The sequence below is a fragment of the Chlorocebus sabaeus genome, chromosome 6 (assembly GCF_047675955.1).
Source record: "Chlorocebus sabaeus isolate Y175 chromosome 6, mChlSab1.0.hap1, whole genome shotgun sequence".
Taxonomy (NCBI): Eukaryota; Metazoa; Chordata; class Mammalia; order Primates; family Cercopithecidae; genus Chlorocebus; species Chlorocebus sabaeus.
Window position 1 is genome coordinate 2,152,561 of NC_132909.1, and position 26,642 is coordinate 2,179,202.

Consider the following 26,642-nt stretch of genomic DNA (forward strand, 5'->3'; position numbering starts at 1 on the left):
TCATTTCATTCTCAATACAATAACGAGCGGAGGGCGGGGACCGTTTCAAAGACAAAACGTGGACACCGTTTTTACACACAACGATGTTTGCACAAAATGATTGAAATGACTTGGTTTTCACAATTATCCAAAGCTAAATGGAAACAAGCATAAATCTCAACTCAAGCCTGCCAAGTCCCATCCTGTAGGCACATGTGAAACGTGAAAACTTGACCCGTTGTACTAGTAGGTGGAGCTGCCGCTATTTGAGTTGTTGAATTGGTCTGACAGGTAGAATTGGGTTGACGTTGCCGACTCCTAAAATTAGAATCTAGACATTGCAGGTACCTCACTCACAGCTCCAACGAATGCCTCTGCCTTCATAGAGTAGCTTTCTGACTTCTATTTAACATTTTCTCAGAAGATACCTTGAAAATAGCCCATAGCGCCGAATGCGGTAGCGCATGCCTATGATCTCAGCACTCTGAGAAGCTGAGGCAGGTGGGTAGGTTGGGCTCAGGAGTTAAAGACCAGCCTGGGCAACATGATGAAACCCCATCTCTACAAAAACATACAAAAAGAAAAAGAAGGCCGGGCGCGGTGGCTCAAGCCTGTAATCCCAGCACTTTGGGAGGCCGAGACGGGCGGATCACGAGGTCAGGAGATCGAGACCATCCTGGCGAACACCGTGAAACCCCGTCTCTACTAAAAAATATAAAAAACTAGCCGGGCGAGGTGGCAGGCGCCTGTAGTCCCAGCTACTCGGGAGGCTGAGGCAGGAGAATGGCGTAAACCCGGGAGGCGGAGCTTGCAGTGAGCCGAGATCCGGCCACTGCACTCCAGCCTCGGCCACAGAGCGAGACTCCGTCTCAAAAAAAAAAAAAAAAAAAAAGAAAAAGAAAAAAAAAAAGGCCGGGCACAGTGGCTCACGCCTGTAATCCCAGCACTTTGGGAGGCCAAGGCGGGCGGATCATGAGGTCAGTAGTTCGAGACCAGCCTGGCCGATATGGTGAACCCTGTCTCTACTAAAAATTCAAAAAGTAGCCAGGCATGGTGGCACGTGACTGTAATCCCAGCTACTCAGGAGGCTGAGGCGGGAGAATCGCTTGAACCCGGAAGGCATAGGATGCAGTGAGCTGAGATCGTGCCATTGCACTCCAGCCTGGGCAGCAGGGCGAGACTCCTGTCTCAAAAAAAAAAAAAAAGAAAAGAAATTCTACTATGTTAGCAATTTTCAGACATGCAATACATTGCTAATGGCTGCAGTCTCCATGTTGTACGATAGATTTCTTAAACACTTTTCCTGTCTAACTGAAATTTTGTATCCTTTGACCAACATCTCTGCTATTTCCCCAGTCTCCTGCCTCCTCAGCCTAGGATACCAGAGGCTTGAGAGTTCTAGGCTGAGGACCTGATTTAGAGATCCTCAGTTGGAGAAGGTTTTATGACACCACATACAGCCTGATGCCAGGAGCACCCACCTCAAGCTAGAGGTATGGGTCTTATGTATCTGCCCGGAAACAGACTCATACTCTAGAGTTAGCTGTCTATTTATTGGACCAGAAACCTCTTGAAGGCAAGGACTGTACTCTGTACCTCTTTTTATCTTTTTTTTTTTTTTTTTTTTTCCTGAGACAGTCTCGCTCTGTCCCCCAGGCTGGAGTGCAACCTCTGCCTCCCGGCTCCAAGCGATTCTCCTGCCTCAGCCTCCTGAGTAGCTGGGATTACATGCATGTGTCACCACGCCCAGCTAAGTTTGGTATTTTTAGTAGAGATAGGGTTTCACCATGTTGGGCAGGCTGGTCTCGAACTCCTGACCTCGTAATCCACCTGCCTTGGCCTCCCAAAGTGCTGGGATTACAAACATGAGCCACCGCGCCCGGCCTATCCTCTTTTTATCTTAAACTTTCATTGTGATTGGTAAGCTGAACTTCAATTAAGCAGATAATACAGAAAACTCAGATAACCTGGCCCCACTCTTCTTTTCCTGCCTCAGCGTTGGTTCTTTATTCTGCAAGTTTTATGAGAACAAAGACTTTGTCCTACTAATTTTTTCATACTTTTTTCTTTTTTATCTTTCTCTTTATTCTGACACATTACAGCTTTAAATACATTTCTTTTTTCTTCTTTTTTTTTTTTTTTTTTTTTTTTGAGACGGAGTCTCACTCTGTCGCCCAGGCTGGAGTGCAATGGTGTGATCTTGGCTCACTGCAAGCTCCCCCTCCCGGGTTCAAGCAATTCTCCTGCCTCAGCCTCCCAAGTAGTTGGGATTACAGGCGTGAGCCACCGCGCCCAGCTGCACTGGGCTTTTTTGAGGTTGCAGTGGGTATCTTGTTTTCATCGTCAGTCAGGACATCAGGTAAATCAAGCTCTTAGCTCAGAGCACATAGGTGGATAAGGAGCAGCAGTGCAAAGGCTACCCAGTGCCAGGTACATCCTTAGCCATGAGGGGCAGTCCCTAGAGTGGTGTATGCAGCCAGCCACAGCGGGAGGGATGCCTGTCCAGGATGCGTAGGAGCCAGCAGTGGAGTCTACCTTCTTTAGACTGGGAATGGAGGTGCATGACCCCGCCATGGAAATGAACTCACTCATTCCCATTAGAGAACAGGAATTGGAGTGACCAGACAATCAGAAAACTGACCTGCCAGACTCAGTCACACGTTCGATCACCTGGGGAGTTTTATAAACTCTCAACACAGGGGCCACATCCTCAACCAATCACATCATTGCCTCAGGGTTGGACCCCAGGCATTGCTTTTTAAAAAATATTGAAAAAACTCCTCAAGTGACTCCAACATGTAGAAAAATTGGAAAATGAAGCTCTAAAGAAATGTCGCATGTGGTGAATGGATCATAGAGAACCATGATTTAAATTAAATGGGCAGGTTGTATCAGCAACACATTTTCTGCGTCTGGAGAAGGATGTTGGACTCAATCATCTAAACGGAGAACCACTACCCACCCAACATCCACTTCTTGAATTAAACGGGAGTCTGTGTACATTCGATGGTAGATTCAAGTTTCTACCTCAAGGAATCTTTCTCCTAAAGGGACCCGGGTGAGGCAGGATAGGTAGTCAAGAAGGTGACCATGTCCTCCAAACACAGCACCCGTGGGGACCGTACAGCCAACACAATAAGCCCCAGCCTTCACTTTCTAATTGAATTCATTCACACAAAGCCATCTGCAAAAGAGAGTTTTCCCTGTAGAGAGCATGAGCATTTTGATTTTACCTGTTCACAAACTGACCCTTTGCTCATTATAATAGTAAAAAAACACCCCTGGATGGAGACTTAAGATGCTAAAGAGACATGTGCACAGCTACGGCCCCTGTGTGCCCAGAGGACCACCCAGAACACGCTTACTAGTAATGTAGCAGGACACGCCGCAGACAAAACTCCTCAGACACCGGATTAAAGAAGGAAGAGCTTTTTTATTCGGCTGGGAGCATCGGCAGACTCGCGTCTTAAGAGCCAAGCTCCCGGAAAAAGAAATTCTTGGCCTTTTTAAGGGCTTAGAACTCTAAGGAGTCCACGTGAAAGGGTTGTGACAAGTCGAGCGAGCGTGGGAAACGTGACTGGGGACTACGTGCATCAGCTAACAGAACAGAAAGTTTTACAATGCTTTTTTCATACAGTGTCTGGAATTTACAGATAACACAAGTAGTTTAGGCCAGGGGTTGATGTAATAATTCTTATTACTTTTTTTTAACTCCTAGGGCCGGGTGGCGGTGCCAAGGTTGTCTAGCTATTTATCTTACTTTTGTTTCTTTATAACTTTTTGTTCTCTCTCTTTCCCCGTCTTGTGAACTAGGCAAGGTGGGGGGAGGAGGACAGCAGGAGGGGTAGTGGTCTCCTTCCTTAGTAACCCCTCTTCCCACCCCCTTGTGTGTGATCATCCGAGACTCCCATAAAGAGGAGTCTCCCTTGAGCAGGTCTTTGCTGTCTCATCCTCAGGAGCAGCCAGCCCTGAATCCTTGCTCCCAGCATGTCCTGTCTATTCCGCACTTAACTTTCAAAATACCCTATTTCCTTTGCAATCAGTTACTCTATGCTGCATCTCTTTGCTGTGTGTCTCTTGATGACATTCCTTTAAATTAAGATGACAAGAACCAAAGTCTTACAAAAGTAGCCTTTAATAAATGAATCCAGCCTATTCGGGAAGGGACCTTTCCAGACCTCTGCAGATTGCAGGACTCCGCCTGTCAGCTCAACCAGCCATCCATAAAATGTCCTCCAAGACCAGCAACATCAGCACCACCTAAAATGCACATTCTCAGGTGATCCCAAACAAGTAAAACCTGAGAAATTGTCACCAAGAGGATCCTAGGGAGACGTGATGACTCAAGGCAATGTGGTGTCCTGGATGGGGAGGAAGGAAGAGGAGGGCATTGTGTAAACACTAAGGAGGCCTCAATAAGGTATGGCCCTTAGATCACAGCAATGTATCCAGTCAGTTCATCGCTTGTGGCAAATGTGCCACACTAAGGTACCATGTCAACAATAGGGGAGGCCGGGTGCATGGCTCACACTGGTAATCCCAGCTCTTTGGGAGGCCGAGGTGGGCAGATTACTTGAGGTCAGGAATTCGAGACCAGCTTGGGTAACATGGTGAAACCGCATCGCTACTGAAAAAATACAAAAATTAGCTGAGTGTGGTGCACACCTGAAGTCCCAGTACGTGGGAGGCTGAGGTAGGAGAATCGCCTGAACCCAGGAGGTAGAGGTTGCAGTGAGCCAAGATCACGCCTCTACAGTCCAACCTGGGTGACTGAGTGAGACTCCATCCAAAAAAAAAAAAAGAAAGAAAGAAACAAAAGAAAAGAAACAAAAGAAAAGAAAACAAACAAAAATATAGGGAAAATGGTGTGGGGACAGTAGGGAGCTCAATGGACTTTAGAAAGCTATTCTAAAACATATTTTATTTTATTTATTTGATTTGATTTGATTTGATTTGATTTACTTATTTTTTTGAGATTGAGTCTGGCATTAACTCGGCTCACTGTAACTTCGGCTTCCCAGGCTCAAGCAATTCTTCTGCCTCAGCCTCCCGAGTAGCTGGGATTACAGGCACTTGCCACCACACCCAGCTAATTTTTGTATTTTAGTAGAGACACGGTTTTGCCATTTTGGCCAGGCTGGTCTTGAACTCCTGACTTCAAGTGATCTGCCCGCCTCAGCCTCTCAAAGTGCTGGGATTACAGGCGAGAGCCACCGCACTCAGCCTAGGAATTCCACGTTTTAATGCACGGTCTCAGGCCCCACCCCCAGCCTACTAAATTAGAAGCTCTGAGTTTGGGGCCCACCCATCTCCGGATCAACAAAGCCTTCAGGATATGGTACTATCACTAAGACCAACTGGTCCCCAGAGACTCCCAATGCCTCTGTAGTCCAAGAGTCAAGTCAGGAATTTAGAGATTGCCAAATTTAGACCAAAAAATACACAATCCAGGACAGCAACATAAATAGGCACAGCACAGAGGATTCAAGGGGCAGTGAAAATAGCCCCCATGATACTCCAATGGTGGATCCTCATGAGGCCTTTGTCCAAACCCACAGGATGTACGACCCCCAGAGCGAGCCCTAATGGACACCATGGACTCTGGGTGCTGGTGATGTGTCTGGGCAGGCTCGCTGATGGAACAGGTGCACTGCTCTGCTGGGGCTGCTGGGCGGGGAGAGGCTGTGCCGTGTGTGGAGGGAGTCTAGGGGAACTCTGTGCTGTCCACTGAATTTCCCTGTGAACCTAAAACAGCTCTGAAAAAGGAAGTCTAGAGCCAGGCGTGCTGGCTCACACCACACCAGCCTGGGCAACAAAAAATCCCATCACTACAAAAAAATTTCAAAAAATTTGAATATCGTAATTATAATAAAGTCTAATAAAAACTATACAGGGCACAGCAGCTCATGCCTGTAATGCCAGCATTTAAGGAGGCCAAGGCAGGTGGATCACCTGTACTCAGGAGTTCAAGACCACCCTGGGCAACAAGGCAAATCTTCATCTCCACAAAAAACACGAAAATTAGCCGAAGTGGTGGTATGATCCTGCAGTCCCAGCTACTTGGGAGGCTTAGACGGGAGGATTGCTTGAGCCTGGAAGGTCACGGCTGCAGTGGGCGATGATCCTGCTACTGCAATCCAGCCTGGTTGAGAGAGGGAGACCCCATCTCAAAAAAAAAAGAATAGGAAAAAAAAAAAAAAAAAAGAAAACTGTTTAGGATACCCAATAAAAGCTGAGTTTGAGAAAAATAACGAATAATTTAGAACATGGTGATACTAAAAAAAATGTTTTATCTGAAACCCACATTTTCCCAGGCATATTGTGTATTTCATCTGGACACCCTCCTTGGACAATTGTACTTTACAGCAAAACAGTGGGTAACAGCATGTCCATCAGGAGACTCCGTTTTTTGTTACAAAATATTGAAAACTAATAAGATGTTTGTTTATTGAAAGAACAGCAACACAAACCAAAATAAGCCTGTAACAATAGACATAATAAAACAAAAACCAAAATTCACTGGGGAGGAAAAAAATTTAAACAAACATCCTGGGAATTCCTGTCTAGGGCACCCCTGTGTGTGCCAGGCGCCCTTGGTGTGTCAGATGTCATCTGATAACATCGGTGAGAAATCATCATTCACATTTTCTTGGTGCAGAAGACGCAGACCCGATGACGAAGTCACTGCGAAGTGGTTTCTGGGTGTATTTTCTGGTGGCGTCTTAAGGTTGCAGGCCGACCGAAGGCTCTTGAACACTTGGGACATTTGTAAGGTCTCTCTCCGGAGTGGGTGCGCTGGTGCTCCTTCAGATTCGCCTGGTAGGTGAAAACCTTCTTGCAGTCTTTACATTCGAAGGGCCTCTCCCCTGTGTGGCTTCTCCTGTGACACTTCAGGTAGGACTTCTGGGTGAACTGCTTCCAGCAGATGTCACACGTGTAGGGCCTCTCGCCGGTGTGGGTTCGCTGGTGAAATTGGAGGCCTATGCGCTGCATGAAACGCTTCCCACAGAGATTACATTGAAAGAGTCTCTCTCCTGTGTGTGATCTGTTGTGGATGGCTAGCCTGCTGTGATATTTAAACCTCTTACTGCATACCACACACGCAAAGGGCAGCAGTTCCTTAACTCCTTGGCCATCGGGGTGACTGACCAGGCCCGCAGGGCCCAGGGAATGAACTGGATTGATCTCAGCTTGTCCCGGGGATTCTCTGTTACCCACAGGTGTGGCTCCTCCTTGAGGTTCTTCTTGGGAAATGGAGGTGGCATCTGGTTTGCTTCTTTTGGGGCCTCTCAGATTCAGAGCTTCTCCACTGTTCCCGCTGTGAGTCGAAGCTTCTCTCTTCACAATGCAGGCAGAAGGTGTGTCGGCATCCGCATTTTCCACAGAGGCTCTTTTTTGGGGTTTTTTCCCCTCCTTTGCTCTCACCAGATCTGCTGGAAGAAGGGATTCCACACACAACAGTTAATAAAGCGCATTTTCAATACACCAAACTCATTGCAACCAAACACTGACCTTGTCTGACAACTTCCCCTCAAGCTCAAGCTTAAGACATTGGACCGTAGGTCTCTGGAGAGTGGGGGGTGTAGAGGCTTTGGCAGCTGAGTGCCAGCTCCCCCAGACATGATAATGCTGGGACCCCACTCCTGCACGCCAGAAGAGAGGGGCTATCTCCACACAGGTCTAAGTCTTCATACTTACTAGGACCATTTGGAAGCTGAGGCTCTGGGGATGTAAGTCCTGGGTTCTCCTCCCTGTCTATGTTCAGACCCTTCTCCAAGGTCCACTTGGGTCTCAGAGCCTTTGGGTCACCTTTCATGACATGAGTCTCTGGAAGCAGGAGGTCCTTTTCCTGACAATGAAAAACCAAGAGCAATGAATCTGTGTCTAAATTGGGGGAAGTTTAGGCATCTCTGCCTTTTCCTGATTGAATGCACCAACATTCAAAACCACCACACCAATGATACAGGTGTGGTGGTTTTCACTCTTTGGTTCTCTAAGCATATTTCTTCCTGCTCTGCCAACGTCTCCCTGCCCCTGAGGCTGGAAGGAGCATGACTCTAGGTGGAGGCCCCTCAGCCCTGGCACCACTGGCACTGGGGCTGCATCACCCTCCTGGAGGGGGCCCTGCTGTGCAGAGCAGAGACCCCGCCTCCACCCTCTAGATGCTACTAACACCCCACCACCCCCGAGAATGCCAAACAAAAGTGTCTCCAGACATGGCCATGTGTCCGGAAAGGCAACATCACCAGTTGAGAAACTTTCCTCAAATTAAGAAATTGACAATCTCTAGAAAGTGGGTTCCTTGCTGAATTATTACATGAAATGTCTTTGAGGTAACTGGCTATGGGGAAAGGATCTTCAGTTCATTCATCTGTGCCAACTGCCTCCCTCACTTCACTGAGATCATTTCTTACCCCCCACCCTAAATGCTAAAAGCTCTTATGGTGGAGGGAAAAGTAGAAGAGGTTTTCCACTCTGTGATGGTTCAGGAATGAATGTTTGGGGATGTACCATGTCCATGGGGAATGGTTCTAATCTTGTCCTGTGCCAAATCTGTCAATCAGTCCAGCAGCCACACGACTTCCTCCTGCTCCTTCTCCCACCTCTGCCCAGACACCAAGGCCTCACACACTCACCTGCCTCCTGGACGGTGCAGGGACCCTGGGCAGGGTCTGCAGCTCTCGGCGGGCCTGGCCTTCCCATGGACACATCTGGTTCACAGAGGAGGCCCGCTGGCTGGACACGTCTCTCGGATCATCCCTGACACTGGCGGGGCCTTCAGCCATCTCGACATCTGAGTCCTGAATGAGATATTCCTTGCCGAGCAAGTTGACTACATACTGTAGAGGGAAAAAAGACAATCAGACTCAACATGAGAACCTGAAAGTAGCTCTCATATTCCCTGGGTCCTGCCATAATGTTCACACTTGACTGTAATTAATGTTCAAATCTGCCTTCCCGATGCAGAGTCAGCTCTGTGGATACAGCAATCCTGTCTGAATTTTTTCCTCTCTAGACTCCAGCACCTGCCTGCACCTGGAATTTTCTAGATAAGTACACAAATATGGGTCCTTTAGATGAAAGAGTCTAAACCAAAGAGAAGACAGGGAGAAATATTCTGGGTGAATCCAACGCAATTGGCTGATGGCAGCTCACCTTGTGTTAGAACTTAGGGGCTCATATGGGGACCTGGAGGCAGATCCCTGGATCTCTGATACCAACCACTTTCCCTGCCTCAGGATGGGACTTCTGGGCCCCCCTTCAGTTCACTCTGATGCCTCCTTCCCTACATCCCATCAGGTGTAATATTTTACCAATGTCTTTCTTTCATGTTGGCCTCACAGTGTGTGGGTCCCTGCATCCCCTCTGCCTGTCCATCTCCTAGACCAGGAATTGGCCATCTCAGCACAGCTGACATTTGAATATGGATGATTATTTGTCATGGTGGGTTGTCCTGAGCTTTGGAGAAAACTTAGCAGCATCTCCTGTCCTTCCCGTTGTGACATCCAAAAACTGTCCCCAGACACTGCCATGTGCCCCTGGTGGGCAAACTCTCCTCTACTTGGAAGCCCCAACCTAGAGCAGCCCCTCGGGTCCTCTCCAGTCCAGGTGCACCGTGCAGCCCCCATCCCAGCTCCCCTTCCCTGAGCCAATCAGGAGGGTCCCACTCACCCATTTCTTGGGTCTTCTGTGATTTCGTAGCAGGTCCTCCAGGTCTTTGCAGCTCTGCACGTCGTTCACCTTGACTAAGACCTGGAGCTCCTGGGGCATGGAGATCATGAACTGCTCCATCACCAGAATGTCCAGGATCTGCTCTTTGGTGTGGAGGTCGGGCCTCAGCCACAGATGGCACAGCTCAGTGAGTTTCCTCAGAGCCTGGATGGGGTCCGACTCCTCCGGGCAGTTGAACATCCTGAAGTTCACGTGAGAAATCTCAGGGTCCACGTCGTGATTTTCAAGTTGAGTTCCCAGGGATGCCATAGACCATGGAGTCTCTGACCTAGGTCTGTTGCAGGGTTCTCCCACACCCCATGAGGGTGTGCAAATTGCAGCCATATCTACAGGAGAATATTTCAATCAGCCTCTGGGAAAGCTCTTCCAGTAGCTGGTATCTAATTGCGACCTATCTACACAGATCGCCCCTGGTTTTTCTCAGTAACAGATTCACTGTTCCTGCAGAAGTCTGCAGGGAAAAAAAGCATGAGCTCTATTAGTTGAAGTTTCTACTCTACCCACCCCTCCCTTCCAAATGCCTCATCCCAATCCGAGACCCCATTTCCTCTCTAGCATTGGACTCAGCACCATGGAAATGAATCCACTCTGTTCTTCCAGTGTCTACACCTGACTACATGTTCTGGAGTAAAACCTGAAAGCTCCCCTGGATCTGATCTCTAGGGGATCATTGTGCAAAGGCTGAACTGGTTTTCCTGCCCATCGAACAACATTGTTTTTGACTGTAAATCAAATAGGACAGTAATGTGAAGCGCCTAAAATCTGATGCAACAATCATGTCAATTATTTATGTTTTCTTATCAAGATAAGATCCAAGGCAAATCCTTAGTCATAATTATGCAATAAGACCAATAAAAATAGTTACAATGTAAGATTGTCCCCCAACAAACCTTCTTAACCCCAGAATTATTTGCTCCAGAGAAGGGACAGCACTAAAGAATCCTATGAGGATTAAGCACCTACACAGATATTTTGCTTTTTGGTAAAAAGCACATTCATAAATTTCCTCATATTTATCTTCTCCAGGTGCACAATTTCATGGGACTAAGACATGCACCATGCTGTGCAACCATCACCACCGTCTAGTTCCAGAATTATCTCATCACCCCAAAAGGAACCCCATCCCCATCAGTGATCACCCCCTGCCCACCCACCCCAGCCCCTGGAAATCACTAATCTACCTTCTCTCTCTAAGGGTTTCTCTATTCTTAGGCTCATCCCAGAACACGGATTTAAAGTCTAGTGCTCCTTGATATTTTAAAGAAGTGGGTTCATACAATAATAAGGTTTTTCAAAGTTAATTGCTAAACTTAGCTTTATTAGGCAGGAGCCACTGGGTGATACTCTCCAGGCATCAATTGTTGTCCAAGTTCAACAGCTATGAGAACGCAGCCCTGCTGTCCTAGATACAGGTGGGGGGAGCAACCTGAAGGTCTGCAGAGAGGAGAAAAAACTGCCAGGAGGGTCTCAGGAAAGGTCGCTGGCAGCCTGGAGGACGAATACCCCACACTTCCTGGAAGGAATCTGAGCAAGGGCAGAACAGAGAGCCAGGGAGACAATCAGCAGAGCAGGGGGACAACCCAGAGGAGGAGGCAATATTTACACACCACACATCTCACAAGAGGCTCCTGTGCAAAACATTAGCAACTCAAACGACTCCAAATCGAGAAAACACATAACCCACTAGAAGGAGGGCAAGGCGCCTGTGTGGACATCTCAGATGAAGACATGTGAATGGCCAGCAGGTCTAGGAAAAGGCATTCATCATCACTCATCATCAGGGACATGCAAATCCAAACCACAAGGCTCCCCTCACGCCTGCTAGAGTGGCGGTTCCCAAGAAGACACATGGAACGAGTGTTGGTGAGGATTCGGAGGAGAGGGATCCTCTGCGCCCTGTGTTGGGATGTAAATTAGTGCAGCCGATATGGGAGACAATATAGAAACTCCTCAGAAAATTAAAAGTACAACAACTGCATGATCTGGCAATCCTGCTCCAGGACCCGTACGCAGAGGAAAGGAAATCAGGATGTGGACTCCAAAACAGTGAAACACTGGACAGACAGAGGGAGGGAAGGTTGAAAAACTACCTATTGGTTGCTATCCTCACATCCTGGGTGACAGGTTGAGTCATACCCCAAACCTCAGCACCACTCAATATACTCATGTAACAAATCTGCACAGGTACGCCCCAAATCTAAAATAAAACTTGAAATTACAAAATAATTTTAAAAATAAAAGAAGTAAATAACATAAACAATCATTAATAACCCAGTGGACTCAGGTGGAGCGCGGGGGCTCACGCCTGTAATCCCAGCACTTTGGGAGACCGAGGCAGGCAGATCACTTGAGGTCGGGAGTTCAAGACCAGCCTGACCAACATAGAGAAACCCCATCTCTACTAAAAATATAAAATTAGCCGGATGTGGTGGCACATGCCTGTATTCCCAACTACTCGGGAGACTGAGGCAGGAGAATCGCTTCAACCCAGGAAGCGGTGGTTGCGGTAAGCAGAGGTCGAGCCATTGCACTCCAGCCTGGGCAACAAGAGCAAAACTCTGTCTCCCAAAACAAACAAACAAACAAAAACCCAGTGGACTCATAGTAGCAGTGAGTAGAATGGTGGTTAACAGGGCCGGAGTGGGGGTTGGGGAGATATAGATCTAAGGGTATGAATTTGAGTTGAAGAAAGCAATTCAAGAGAGCAATTGTTCAACACGGTGACTTCAGTTCATAACAATGTATTGTATAATTGGAAATCGCTAAAAGAGTAGATGAAAAGGCAGCTGGAAATTCTGGAATTAAAAGTGATTTTGCCAAGGGGCACCTGCTGCTGCTCAGGAGGCTGAGGCAGGAGGATCACCTTGAAAACCAGGCGGTTTTCAAACTCCTGGGCAACATAGTAAAAGCCTGTCTCTAAAAACAGACTTTGTATTCCTAGAAACCACTTTGTTCCTAGAAACCACTTTGTATTGGCTGTCAGTTCCTAGAAACCACTTTGTATTTGCTGTCAGTTCATTTCCCGTTAAAACAAGCAATGAGACACGGGGAAAAAATAAAGGCAGATACGCAGGTTAATATTCAATTCTGGGAGTATATAGCAAGGTGTCTGGGCAAATGCCTGGGAAAATGAACCCAAATCTTTCTGAAACCAAGGCCCCAACCCAAATATTTCTGAAACCAGCCCTCCAACCCAAGTCTTTCTGCAACCAACCCCCGCAGGCCAACTCCAAAACCCCACAGACATCCCCACTGGGCACTTACCTCTGTCCCAGCTTCTGCCTCCAACCTCCTGTCTTCTGGGATGTACTCTCCAACCGGTCTGGAGCTGAACTGTGTCTATTTATAGAGAACCCGTGGGACTCCAGGCCTCTCTTCCAGTCCCCTGGGCCCCCACATGATAGGGCCATAGAATCCTTTGAAGGGGATCAGCATTGATTACATTTCTCATTGAAACCCCACCCACAGGAAATTAATGTATTAAAATGCCTACCGTGCAAATAACATAGGTTTTCCCGCTCTGCTGAATTACATTTCATATTTCTGAAATATTTGGAGGCTTCAGGGACTAGAGATCTGCAAGTGTTAACCACTTTTGGGTCCCCTCAGGGCACAGACAGTGATATCCTAAGGAGTAAAGGACGTGTTAAGAGTGGGTTGAATAATATCAAGCCAGTGATTTGCTCTAGTTTGAGGAAAGCTTTCACTTGTGAATGTCAAGATATTGAAGAAAAAGGACAGTCATTGTTGATACGTAATGACTCGTAGTGATAAGTTTTTACTTTTCAAAATCTGGGAATTGACATGGGAAAACTGTGCTTGAACTAGGCTAAATCACTGCTTTGATATCAGCCAACCTACCCTTAGGTAAAAACAGTGGGAACCAGAGAAAGGCACATGGTCCCCTCTCTGCATTCACTTTAGGATGGTAGGAGCTGGTTTATGGACACACGGAGGGCTCCCTAATTCTCAACCCCCTCAGTGAGGCCTCTCGAGCAAGAAAAACCTTAATGGTGGGTGTGAATTTTACCGTGTGGATCATGGAGTCCATGTGGAATGACAATTAAGTACACTTTATACTGATTCTGGTTTCAATCCTTGGGAAATCTTAAGCCGCTGAATTCCGGAAACTTCAAACTCCCTGTGACTAGCACCAGGGAATTATTACCTTCCTGATGTGTTGTTTTGAAGATGAAATAAGATTATCTTGGCCGGACGTGGGGGCTTACGCCTGTAATCCCAGCACTTTGGGATGCCACGGTGGGCGGATCACAAGGTCAGGAGTTTGAGACCAGCCTGACCAACATGGAGAAACCCCGTCTCTACTAAAAATACAAAATTAACCAGGCATGGTGGCACATGCCTGTAATCCCAGCTACTCGGGAGGCTGAGGCAGGAGAATCACTTGAACCTGGGAGGCAGAGGTTACGGTGAGCCAAGATCGCACCATTGCACTACAGCCTGAGCAACAAGAGTGAAACTCTCTCAAAAGCAAAAAAAAAAAAAAAAAAAAAAAAAAAAAAAAAAAAAAAAATCAATCAATAAAACAAAACAAAAAAAGATTATGTCAGTAAAGTGCCCAATACAAGGTCATTTTGCCAAAAAGTTCTGGCACTTATTTCCTGATGCATTTTCTCATACTTTGTGATTTTTCCTTGTTAATAATTTTTTTCCTTGTTAATAATTGAGGCGTTGATAGTGAGTCAGAGTTCAGAATGGAGTTATTAAGTAGAATGAACTAGAATCTGCCTAAAACTACCATCTACCTACCCAATTCCCTCCAATCCTCTCTTCTTGAAACATGTCATGTTCCCATGAAGAATGTGTTTGGCATTTTGGTAAGGATTGTGATGGATCTGTAGATCTCTATTAATACTGTGGTCATTTTCACAATATGAATTCTTCCGATTTACAAACATGGAATATCTTTCCATTTTTGTGCCCTCTTCATTTCCTCTCATCAATATTTTATAGTTTTTCTGGTAGCGATCTCCTACCTCTGTGGGTGAATTTGTTTGTTTATTTACTTATTTTTAGAGCCAAGATCTCACTGTGTCACCTTGGCTGGGTGCAATGGAAAACTCAGAGCTCACTGCAGCCTCGAACTCCTGGACTCAAGAGATCTTCCTGCTCCAGCCTCCTGAGTATCTGCAGTTACAGGCAAGCACCACCATACTTGGTTAATTAACAAAGATTTTTTGTAAAGATGGGGGTATCGCTATGTTGCCCCGGCTGCTCTCCAATTCCTGGTCTCTATCCATCCTTGGGGACTAAGGTCACCGTGCTGGTGTTTACATATCCCTATACATAGTGTAATTATCACTACAGTAAAGCTAATTAATGTATTCATCAACTTACACAGTAACTATTTTCTTTTCATTATTTATTTATTTCCTTAATTCCTGGGTCAAGCAATCCTCTTGCTAGAGGTTGCAGTGAGCCAAGTTCACTCCACTGCACTCCAGCCTGGGCGACGGAATGAGACTCCATCTCAAAGAAAAAAAAAAAAAGCTATCAAAAGAAAACCAGATGTGGCTCATGTCTGTAGTCTTACCTGCTAGGGAGGCAGAAGCAGGATTGCTTGAGCCCAATACTTTAGAAATAAATACATAAATGATAAAAAGGAAAGAGCATGGTATCTATGTGAGATGATGGAGATGTTAACTAACTTGGTCCTGGAGACTGCATCACAATGTATACCTGTTTCCAAACTTCAGCTTGGTGACCTTCGTTAATAATAATGTGTTGGGAAAATCTAAGCCAGAGCAAGGAACAAAGGGCATCCAAATTCGGAAGGAGGAAGTCGAATTGTCTCTCTTTGCCAATAACATGATGTCATCTATAAAAACCCCTGAAACCTCCAGCAGTAAAACTCTTAGAATTGATAAACCAATTCAGTAAAGTGGCCAGATACTAAGTCGATATGCAAAAATCAGTAGTATTTTTATACACCAACAATGAACTAGTGGCAAAAAGAAAATCAAGAAAGCAATCTCATTTAAAAGAGCAAAAGATATCCCAAAAACCTGGAAATAAATTTAACCAAGGAGGTGAACGATTTCCACAAGGAAAACTATTAAACGTTAATGAAAAATATTAAAGCAGACCCCAGAAAATGGGAAGATATGTTCATGGGGTGGAAGAATCAATATTGTGAAAAAGACCATACTATTAATAGACATCTACAGATTCGATGCGATCTCTACCAAAATACAAACAATGTTCTTCACAGAAACACACCGTGAGTTTCTGGAGGGGAGGATTCGGGGGAATTGCATAGGCAGATGGTGGTTTAGGCAGCTCCCAGTGAATTCCAGTGAAAAATTCCATTCTTAACTCTAACTCATTGTCAACACCTCAGTGGTTAAGAAGGAAAAATATCATAAAGTATGAGAAAATACACCAGAAAACAATTGTTACGACTGTTTGGCACAATGACCTTGTATTGAGCACTTTACTGACCCAGTCTCATTGCATCTTCGAAACAAATCAGGAAGGTTCTATTCACAAGAAGTTTGAAGTTCCCAGAGTTAAGCGGTTTAAGATTTTCCAAGGATTTAATCCAGAATCAGTGTAAAATTGACAGCCCTCCATTTTATCCTAAAGGTTAGATGAGGTTTCCTCTGAAATTAAAATGAATGAGTCACTACTTGAATGGATTAGTGTCATCCAATTGATGGTGCGAACTTCCCAAATTGTAATCTAATCCTGCCTAGCATTTACTTATCATTCCACATTAACTCCATGATCCACACAGTACAATTCACACCCACCGTTAAGGCTTTTCATGCTTGAGAGCCCTAACTGAGGGGGCTGAGAACTAGGGAACCCTAGTTCTATATAAGGCTGGTATCAAATCAGTGATTTCGTCTAGTTTGAACAAAGCTTTCACACGTCAATTCCAAGATTTTGAAAAAAAAGAAAAAAGTAAAAAAATCACAAATATTCATTACGTATCAACAATGAGTGTCCACTATTTTCAATGTCTTGCAATTCGCATGTGAAAGCTTCTCTCAAATGAGATTAAAAATGAGATTAAATCACTGGTTTGATATTAATCAACCAACTCTATTTTGAATTTTTCTTTCTTTTTTCTTTTTTTTTTCCATTTTGTTTCAATAAGCTAATTCCACCAGCTCTTAACATGTTCTTTACTTGTTAGGATATTACTGTCTGTGGCATGAGGGGACCCAAAGTGGTTAACACGTGCGGATCTGTATTTTCTGAGGCCTCCAAATACCTCAGCAATATGACAGCTCAGTAGAGCGGGAAAACCTGTGTTCTTTGCACAGTAGGCATGTTTAATACATTAATTTCCTGTGGGCGGGGTTTCAGTGGCAAATGTAATCAACGCCGCTTACGTACAATGGACTCTATGGCCCTAAACCAATCATGGGGCGGCGCAGGGAACCGGAAACGGGGCCTCAGTCCCTCCGCTTCTGCATAAATAGACGCAGTTCAGCTCCAGGCCAGTTGGAGAGCGCATCCCAGAGCGAGGAGGTTGGCGGCGGAAGCGGGGGAGGAGGTAAGTGTCCAGCGGGCATATGTCTGTGGGGTTTAGGAGCTGGCGTGCGCGGGGGTTGGTTTCAGAAAGTTTGGGTGCATTTTCTCATGCATTTGTTCGGAGACTTTGTGAAGGCAGCGGGTCTCCTCTGCACCCCATGGTTAACTCTGACTCGTTATGCAATGCTTCTGTAAACTGGGAATAATTCTAACTTTCTCGGTCGGGCGTGGTGGCGCATGCCTGTAATCCCAGCTACTCCGGAGGCCGAGGTTGGCACATCACGAGGTCAGGAGTTCAAGACCAGCCTGACCAACATGGTGAAACCCCGACCCTACTAAAAATAAAAAAATTAGCCGGACGTGGTGGCGGGCGCCTGTAATCTCCGCTACTCAGGAGGCTGAGTCGAGAGAATCGTTTGAACCCAGGAGGCGGAGGTTGCAGCGAGCCGAGGTCGTGCCGTTGCTCTCCAGCCTGGTCAACAAAGCAAAACGCTGTCTCAAAAAAAAAAGTAAAAGCAAGTAATAATATTAACTTTCTCATCATGGTTAGGTTTTGTTTCATTTTTCAGAAACGGGGTCTCGTTCATAGCCCAGGCTGGCCTGGAACTCCCAGGCTCAAACTATCTGCCCTCCTCGGCCTCCAGCTAGCTGGAACTGCAGGAGCACACCACCACGCCGCCCGAGTGCATTTTTTATTGACTATAGAGACGTGGTCTCACTACTTTGCCCAGGCTGGTCTCGAACTCCTCGGCTCCAGCAATCTGCCCGCCTCAGCCTCAATCTCCGCCTCCTGAGCAGGGGCGCTTAGGGAACCTGGTGGGAAAACCTCTTTAATTCCCAGAATTTCAGGCTGCCTTTTCTCTCTCGTAGCTGTCTGCTTTTTAATAATGTACCGATTTACTTAATAAATAAAACGAGATGGCCTCTAGGTGTGTCTCCCAGGCTGAGCACAGGGGCACAATCACGGTTCACTGCTGGGCTCAAGTGATCCTGCCACCTCCGCCTCCCAGAGCGCTGGGGTGACAGGCGTGAGCCACCGCACCAGGCCTAATTTACTTGCAAATTGAGAAATAGAAATACATAATTGTGTATGTGTCTGGTGCACAGCAAAGGGTGTTAAGGTGTGTACGCATTGTGCAATGGCTAAATCGAGCAAACTGCCATAGGCTCTACCTCACTGTCTTATAATTTTTGGATAACAATTGAAATCAACTTCCTTAGCAATTTCCAAGTATACTGTACATTGCCGTGAACTATAGTCACCATGCTGTGCAGTAGACCTATTTAACGTTATTTTTATTATTTTATTTTTTAAAAAAGCTGTAATGGCCGGGAGCAGTGGCTCACACCTGTAATCCCAGCACTTTGGGAGACTGAGGCATGGGGATCACTTGAGGTCAGAAGTTTGAAACCAGCCTGGCCAACATGGCGAGACCCCGTCTCTACTAAAAATACAAAAATTAGCCGAGAGTGGTGGCTCACGCCTGTAATCCGAGCTACTCGGGAGGCTGAGGCAGGAGAATCGCTTAAACCCGAGAGGCAGAGGTGGCAGTGAGCCCAGATCAGCCACTGTACTCCAGCCTGGGGGATAGAGCGAGACTCTGTCTCAAATAAATAAATAAAACGAAATAAAGATAAAAATAATTTTAAGGGCCGGGCGCGGTGGCTCAAGCCTGTAATCCCAGCACTTTGGGAGGCCGAGACGGGCGGATCACGAGGTCAGGAGATCGAGACCATCCTGGCTGACACGGTGAAACCCCGTCTCTACTAAAAAATACGAAAAAACTAGCCGGGCGAGGTGGTGGGCGCCTGTAGTCCCAGCTACTCGGGAGGCTGAGGCAGAAGAATGGCGTGAACCCAGGAGGCGGAGCTTGCAGTGAGCTGAGATCCGGCCACTGCACTCCAGCCTGGGTGGCAGAGCGAGACTCCGTCTCAAAAAAAATAAATAAATAATAATTTTAAGTAGGCCAGGTGTAGTGCCCTCACACTTGTAATCCCAGAACTTTGGGAAGCACAGGCAGGAGGATCACTTGGACCCTAGAGGTCAAGGCTGCAGCAAGCCAGGATTGTACCACTGCACTCCAGCCTGGGCGACAGAGTTTAAAAACCCCGACCTCACTAAAGGTAGTAGTTTAAAAACAAGTTTAAAAACAAAAATAGATAACTTTAAAAAAATCCACTTTTATTTTAGGTTCGGTGGGTACCTGTGTGCAGATTCGTTACATGAGTATATTGAGTGATGCTGAGGTTTTGGGGATCACTGAATCCGTCGCCCAGGATATGAGGATAGCACCCAATAGGTAGTCTTCCACCTTCGTGCCGTCTATCACTCCAGAGTTTCAGTGTTTTGGATCCACGTCCTGATTTCCTTTCCTCTGTGTACATACCTAGAAGTGTAATTACCAGATCATGCAGTTGTTGTACTTTTAGTTTTCTGAGGAGCTTCTATACTGTCTCCCATATCGGCTGCACTGATTTACATCCCAGCCCAGGGCACAGAGGATCCCTTTCCTCAGAATCCTCACCCGTTCCATGTGTCTTTGGGAACAGCCCCTCTAACAGGTGTGAGGGGTGCCTTGTGGTTTGGATTTGCATGTCCCTAATGATGAGTGATGATGAGCAGCTTTTCCTAGAACTACTGGCCATTCACATGTCTTCATCTGAGACGTCCACACAGGCGCCTTGCCCTCCTTCTAGTGGGTTATGTGTTTTCTCGCTTTGGAGTCGTTTGAGTTGTTTATATTTTGCATCGGAGCCTCTTGTGAGATGTGTGACTTGTAAATATTGTCTCCTCCTCTGCCGATTGTCTCCCCCTCTCTGCCAATTGTCTCCCTGGCTGTCTGTCTGTTCTGCACTTGCTCAGAGTCCTTACAGGAGGCGTGGGTTTTCCATCCTCCAGGCTTCCGGTGACCTTTCCCAAGACCCTCCTGGCAGTTTTTTCTCCTCTCTGCAGACCTTCGGGTTACTTCCCCAACCCGTGTCTAGGAAAGCAGGGCTGCGTTCTCATAGCTGTTGAACTTGGATGATAATTGATACCTGGAGAGTATCACTCAGTGGCTCCTGCCTTTTGAAGCTACATTTAGAACCAAATTTAAAAAGAAAAAAAAAAAAAAAAAGTCGGGCTGTGGGCGGTGGAACACGCCTGTAATCCCAGCACTTTAGGAGGCCAAGGCGTGGGAATCACCTGAGGTCAGGCATTTGAGACCAGCCTGTTCAACATGGCGAAACCCTGTCTCTACTAAAAATAAGAAAATTAGCTGGGCGGGGCCTGTAATCCCAGCTACTTGGGAGGCTGAAGAAGGAGAACCACAGGAACCCGCAGAGGTTGCAGTAAACTGAGATGGCACCACTGCCCTCCAGCCTGGGCAACAGAGTGAAACTCCGTCTCAAAAAACATAAATAAAAGAATAAAATTTTTTTAAAAATCTAGGCCAGCTGCAATGCAGTCACACCTGTAATCCCCGAATTTTGGGAGGCCGAGGCCGGTGGATCGCTTGAGCCCAGAGTTTGAGACCAGCCTGGGCAACATGGCGAAACCATATTTTATTACAAAAAATAACCTATAAAAATTAGCCGGGCGTGGTGATGCGCTTGTAGTCCCAGCTACTCGGGAGGCTGATGTGGGAGCATCACTGGAGCCCAGGAGGTTGAGGCTGAGGGAACCATGGCTGCGAATTTCCTTCCAGCCTGGATGACAGAGCAAGACCCTGTCTCAAACAGAAAAAAGAAAAAATGTTTCTATGGTACGATCCCACTACCTGGAAATTTCATAAGACTTTAATCCATTTTATGGAATGGGATAAGGAGTAGAGAAACTCCTACAGACAATAAACAGCTTAGCGATGGCCAGGGGCTGGGGTGGGTGGGGCAGGAGGTAATTATTGATGAGGATGGCATTTCCTTTTGGGGTGATGGAATAATTCTGGAATTAGAAAGTGGTGATGGTTGCACAAAATAGTGCGTGTTCTTAAGTAAAAGTGATGAATTTTATAAATGTGTGTTTTACCAAAACAGCATCATATCTTTGCAGGAGCTTAATTCTCATAGGATTTTTTACTGCCATCTCTTTCCTGCAGCAAATAAATATCCTGGGGTTATTTGTAGAATAATAGAAAAATGTGCTGGGGACAATCGTAGGTTGTAACTATTAATATTTTTCTCTAGCTTTTTGCGTAATTATGACTAAGGGCTTTGCCTTGGATCTTGTCTTGACGGGAAAACATAAAGAACCGACATTATTGTTACATCAGATTCTAGGAGCTTCACGTACATATCTGATTTAATTTACAGTCAAGAACAACGTTGTTCCAATTGAAAGGAAAACCAGTTCCACCTCTGTGTAATGATCCCCTAGAGATCAGAATCCAGAGGAACATTCAGATTTTACCCCAGAACATGTAGTCAGGTGTAGACACTAGGAGAACAGAGTGGCTTCATTTCCACAGTGCTGAGTCTGATGCCAATGGACAAGTGGGGTCCGGGATTGGGATGAGGGATTTGGAAGGGAGGGATAGGTGGAGTAGAAAGTTAAAATAATCGGGCTCATATGCTTTTTCTCCCTGCAGACTTCTGAACAAAACGTGAATCTATTACTGAGAAAAACCAGGGGCAGCCCGTGTAGCTAGGTTTCAATTAGATACCGGCTACTGGAAGAGCTTGTTCAGAGGCGGATTGAAATATTCTCCAGTAGATATGGCTGCAAATCACACACCCTCATGGGGTCAGAGAGAACCCTGCAACAGACCTAGGTCAGAGACTCCATGGTCTGTGGCATCCCGGGGAACTCAACTTAGAAATCACCACAGGAACCCTGAGACTTGGCACCTGAACTTCAGGATGTTCAGCTGCCCAGAGGAGTCGGACCCCATCCAGGCTCTGAGGAAACTCACTGAGCTGTGCCATCTGTGGCTGAGGCCCGACCTCCACACCAAAGAGCAGATCCTGGACATGCTGGTGATGGAGCAGTTCATGATCTCCATGCCCCAGGAGCTCCAGGTCTTAGTCAAGGTGAACAACGTGCAGAGCTGCAAAGACCTGGAGGACCTGCTACGAAATCACAGAAGACCCAAGAAATGGGTGAGTGGGACCCTCCTGATTGGCTCAGGGAAGGGGAGCTGGGATGGGGGCCAAAGAATTCTCCAGTCTCAAATATCAGCACAGTTAATATTGCAAATCCCTGGTCTAGGAGATGGACAGGCAGAGGGAATACAGGGACCCACACACTGAGTGAGGCCAACATGAGAGAAAGACATTGGTAAAATATTACACCTGATGGGATGTAGGGAAGGAGGCATTAGAGTGAACTGAAGGGGGGCCCAGAAGTCCCATCCTGAGGCAGGGAAAGTGGTTGGTATCACAGATCCAGGGATCTGTCTCCAGGTCCCCAAATGAGCCCCTAAGTTCTAACACAAGGTGAGCTGCCATTGGCCACTTGAGTTGCATTCACCCAGAATATTTCTCCTTGTCTTCTCTTTGGTTTAGAGACCCTTTCATCCAAAGGATTCATATTTATGTACTTATCTAGAGAGAAAAATATTGAGACAGGATTGCTGTGTCCACAGAGCTGATTCTGCATCAGGAAGGCAGATTTGAACATTAATTAGTCAAGTGTGAGCATTATGGCAGGACCCAGGGAATATGAGAGCTACTTTCTTTTTTTTTTTTTTGAAACGGAGTCTCGCTCTGTCGCCCAGGCTGGAGTGCAGTGGCACAATCTCAGCTCACTACAACCTCCGCCTCCTGGGTTCACACCATTCTCCTGCCTCAGCCTCCCAAGTAGCTGGGATTATAGGCGCTCGCCACTACCCCCAGCTAATTTTTTGTATTCTTTAGTAGAGACGGGGTTTCACCGTGTTAGCCAGGATGGTCTCGATCTCCTGACCTCATAATCCGCCCACCTTGGCCTCCTGAAGTGCTGGGATTACAGGTGTGAGCTACCGCGCCCAGCCATGAGAGCTACTTTCAAGTTCTCATAGTGAGTCTGATTGTCTTTTTTCCCTCTACAGACTGTGGTCAACTTGCTCGGCAAAGAATATCTTATGCTGGACTCAGATGTCGAGATGGCTGAAGCCCCTGCCAGTGTCAGGGATGATCCGAGAGACGTGTCCAGCCAGCGGGCCTCCTCTGTGAACCAGATGCGTCCATGGGAAGGCCAGGCCCGCCGAGAGCTGCAGATCCTGCCCAGGGTCCCTGCACCGTCCAGGAGGCAGGTGAGTGTGTGAGGCCTTGGTGTCTGGGTGGAGGTGAGAGAAGGAACGGGAAGAAGTCGTGTGGCTGCTGGACCGATTGACAGATTTGGCACAGGACAAGATTAGAACCATTCCCCATGGACATGGTATATCCCCAGACATTCATTCCTGAGCCATCTCAGAGAGGGAAGCCTCATCTACTTTTCCCTCCACCATGAGAGCTTTTAGCATTGAGGGTGGGGGGTAAGAAATGGTCTCAGTGAAGTGAGGGAGGCAGTTGGCACAGATGAATGAACTGAAGATCCCTTCCCCATAGCCAGTGACCTCAAAGACATTTCATGTAATAATTCAGTAAGGAACCCACTTTCTACAGATTGTCAATTTCTTAATTTGAGAAATATTTCTCAACTGGGGTGATTATGCCTTTCCGGACACATGGCCATGTCTGCAGACGTTCTTGTTTGGCATTCTCGGGGGTGGTGGGGTGTTAGTAGCATCTAGAGGGTGGAGGCGGGGTCTCTGCTCTGCACAGCAGCGCCCCCTCCAGGAGGGTGAAGCAGCCGCAATGCCAGTGGTGCCACAGGTGAGGGGCCTCCACCTAGAGTCATGCTCCTTCCAGCCTCAGGGGCAGGGAGACGTTGCCACGGCGGGAAGGAATATGCTCAGAGAACCCAAGGGCGAAAACCACCAGGCACAGGAGCTGATTTAGAATATGGAGGGTGCAGATTAGGGACAGACTCAGACGTGAGGTGGTGATGTTTACTGGGGGCGAGGGGGTGGTCCACGGGAAGTCTGCACATATTTCCACGCCTGTGTCATTAGAAGAGTTGGTGCATCCAGTCAGGAGGGGACAGACGTGTCCGTGCTTCCCCCGGTTTAGACGCGGAGTCATTGCTCTTGGTTTTCCGTTGTCAGGAGGAGGACTTCCGACTGCCAGAGACTCATGTCATGAAAGGAGGTCCAAAGACTCTGAGACCCAAGCGGACCTTGGAGAAGGGTCTGAACGTAGACAGGGAGGAGAACCCAGGACTTACATCCCCAGAGCCTCAGCTTCCAAACGGTCCCAGTGAGTATGACAACTTGGACCCGGAAATATTAGCTCCTCTCTTCCTGGGTGTGGGTCTGGGGGCCCAGCATTATCATGTCTGGGGAGTGGGCACTCAGCTGCCAAAGCCTCTACACCCCCCACTCTCCAGAGACCTACGGTCCAATGTCCTAGGCTGAGCTTGAGGGGAAGTTGTCAGCCAAGGTCGGTGTTTGGTTGCGGTGAGTTTGGGGTATTGAAAATGCGCTTTATTAACTGTTGTGTGTGGAATCCCTTCTTCCAGCAAATCTGGTGAGAGCAAAGGAGGGGAAAGAACCCCCAAAAAGAGCCTCTGTGGAAAATGTGGATGCCGACACACCTTCTGCCTGCGTTGTGGAGAGAGAAGCTTCGACTCACAGCGGGAACGGTGGAGAGGCTCTGAATCTGAGCAGTTCCAAACCAGACGCCACCTCCATTTCCCAGGAAGAGCCTCAAGGAGATGTCACACATATGGGCAACAGAGAATCCCCGGGACAAGCTGAGATCAATCCAGTTCATTCCCCGGGCCCTGCGAGCCCAGCCAGTCACCCCAATGGCCAAGAAGCCAAGGCCCTGCCGTCCATTGTGTGTGACGTGTGCAATAAATCGTTTAAGTATTTTTCCCAGCTAAGCATCCACAGGAGATCACACACAGGAGAGAGACCCTTTCAATGCGATCTCTGTTGGAAGCGCTTCTTGCAGCCCTCCGACCTCCGAGTTCACCAGCGAGTCCACACTGGCGAGAGGCCCTACTTGTGTGATGTCTGCCAAAAGCGATTTGCCCACGAGTCCACCTTACAGGGCCACAAGAGGATCCACACCGGGGAGAGGCCGTTCAAATGTAAATACTGCAGCAAAGTTTTCAGCCACAAGGGGAACCTGAACGTTCACCAGCGCACTCACTCCGGAGAGAAGCCCTACGAATGTCCCCAGTGTCAAAAGACCTTCCGTCAGCTGGGGACATTCAAGCGTCACCTGAAAACACACCAGGAAACCACCTCCCAGTGATTCCAGAGTCAGGTCCACATCCTGCACCCCAAGAGACAGTGACTGATGATTTTTCTCCAATGTTACCAGAGGACATATACACATAAAGCACTTGGTAGGAATTGCCCAGATGTTTGAGTAAATATTTATCCTCCCCTGTGAGTTTTGTTTTGTGTTTGATTATGTCTCTTGCTTTCTTATAGATTTATCTTAGTGTCGGTTGCTGTTTGTCTCCAAATGAGCACAAGTCTCATCATTTTCCAATATCTTATAAGAGAAAACCGAGCACAGTAGCACGCAAGCGTAATCCCAGCTACTGGGGAGGCTGAGGCAGGAGGATTGCTTGAGTCCAAGGGTTTAAGTCCAGCCTGGGCAACATAGTGAGACTCCACTGCAACTCCACCTCCCGGGTTCAAGTGTTCAAGTTCAAGCGATTCTCCTGCCTTAGCCTCCTGACTAGCTGGGATTACAGGCGCCCATCACCACATCTGGCTAATTTCTATATTTTCAGTAGAGATGGGTTTTCACCATGTTGGCCAGGCTGACCTGGAACCCCTGACCTCAAGAGATCCACCCACCTCAGCCTCCCAAAGTGCTGGCATTACAGGTGTGAGCCCCAATGCCTGACCTCCACCAGGAATTTATAATACTTATAAACTTAAATGATGCTAAAATATAGCTTCAAAATATGTAAAAAAGAAAAAAAAGGATCTAAAACTAATGAACGAATGAACAGGAAACAGGTCAGATATCCAGAAATTGCCAGAAATTAGAACTAAGGACCCTCTCCTCAGGTAACTAAAGGAACTTAAAATTGTATTAGTCTTGTTCAGGCTGCAGAAGCAATGGTAGGCCTGTGACCCACAAATGATCCCACGTGGGATACATGCCTCGTGGAAAGTAAACACCCACCAGTCCTGAGAAGCTTCAGATCAGAAAGGGAGTGTGCAATGGAACTTCCCAAACCCTGGGAATCTGACCAATTCTCTAGGTTTCAGAACATCCTGAGACACACAGTTAAAAGATTCAGCGTTATTGATTAAACCTTTAGAGCTGCTTATTTGCACATTGCTGATCATTTCAGCTGGCAGCTTAGTAACATAAGCTGGGATCCTCCGACTGCTCTCTGAAGTCTCGCCCATGGAGTGGACGTACTACCCAGGACCCGTTCCAACTGGGTCTCCAGATGG

The 26,642-nt window shown here is 47.0% G+C and overlaps 2 protein-coding genes across 4 annotated transcripts; one reads left to right on the forward strand and one right to left on the reverse strand.

Annotated features, from left to right (window-relative positions):
• Positions 1-6,394: 6,394 nt before the first annotated feature.
• LOC103235351 (zinc finger and SCAN domain-containing protein 5C-like) lies at positions 6,395-13,025 on the reverse strand. Of its 3 annotated transcripts, XM_073017226.1 has the most exons (5): positions 12,976-13,025; positions 9,652-10,162; positions 8,616-8,819; positions 7,678-7,828; positions 6,395-7,412 (listed from the first exon to the last, which is right to left on the reverse strand). In XM_073017226.1, the coding sequence occupies exons 2-5, from the start codon at positions 10,033-10,035 to the stop codon at positions 6,661-6,663; spliced, it is 1,491 nt and encodes a 496-aa protein (XP_072873327.1). In that variant the 5' UTR covers positions 10,036-10,162; positions 12,976-13,025; the 3' UTR covers positions 6,395-6,660. The 3 variants fall into 3 exon arrangements, with proteins under 3 accessions (XP_072873327.1, XP_072873329.1, XP_072873328.1); XM_073017228.1 differs by lacking the exon at positions 12,976-13,025 and having other exon boundaries at positions 6,635-7,409; positions 9,652-10,198; XM_073017227.1 differs by lacking the exon at positions 12,976-13,025 and having other exon boundaries at positions 6,635-7,412; positions 9,652-10,198.
• Positions 13,026-16,883: 3,858 nt separating this feature from the next.
• LOC103235349 (putative zinc finger and SCAN domain-containing protein 5D) lies at positions 16,884-26,012 on the forward strand. Its single transcript, XM_007998231.3, is given in 6 exon segments — positions 16,884-17,209; positions 17,212-17,236; positions 22,050-22,290; positions 23,220-23,423; positions 24,318-24,468; positions 24,731-26,012. Coding segments are annotated over 6 exon segments (1,470 nt in total). The 5' UTR covers positions 16,884-17,103; the 3' UTR covers positions 25,474-26,012.
• The last annotated feature ends 630 nt before the right edge of the window (positions 26,013-26,642 follow it).

Coding starts and splice junctions, on each gene's coding strand:
- LOC103235351 (XM_073017226.1), bottom strand. CDS start 10,035: ATGGCTGCAATTTGCACACCCTCATGGGGTGTGGGAGAACCCTGCAAC. Junction 7,829..8,615: donor CTGCACCGTCCAGGAGGCAG/GTGAGTGTGTGA, acceptor TTTCATTGTCAG/GAAAAGGACCTCCTGCTTCC. Junction 7,413..7,677: donor TCAGCTTCCAAATGGTCCTA/GTAAGTATGAAG, acceptor CCCTTCTTCCAG/CAGATCTGGTGAGAGCAAAG.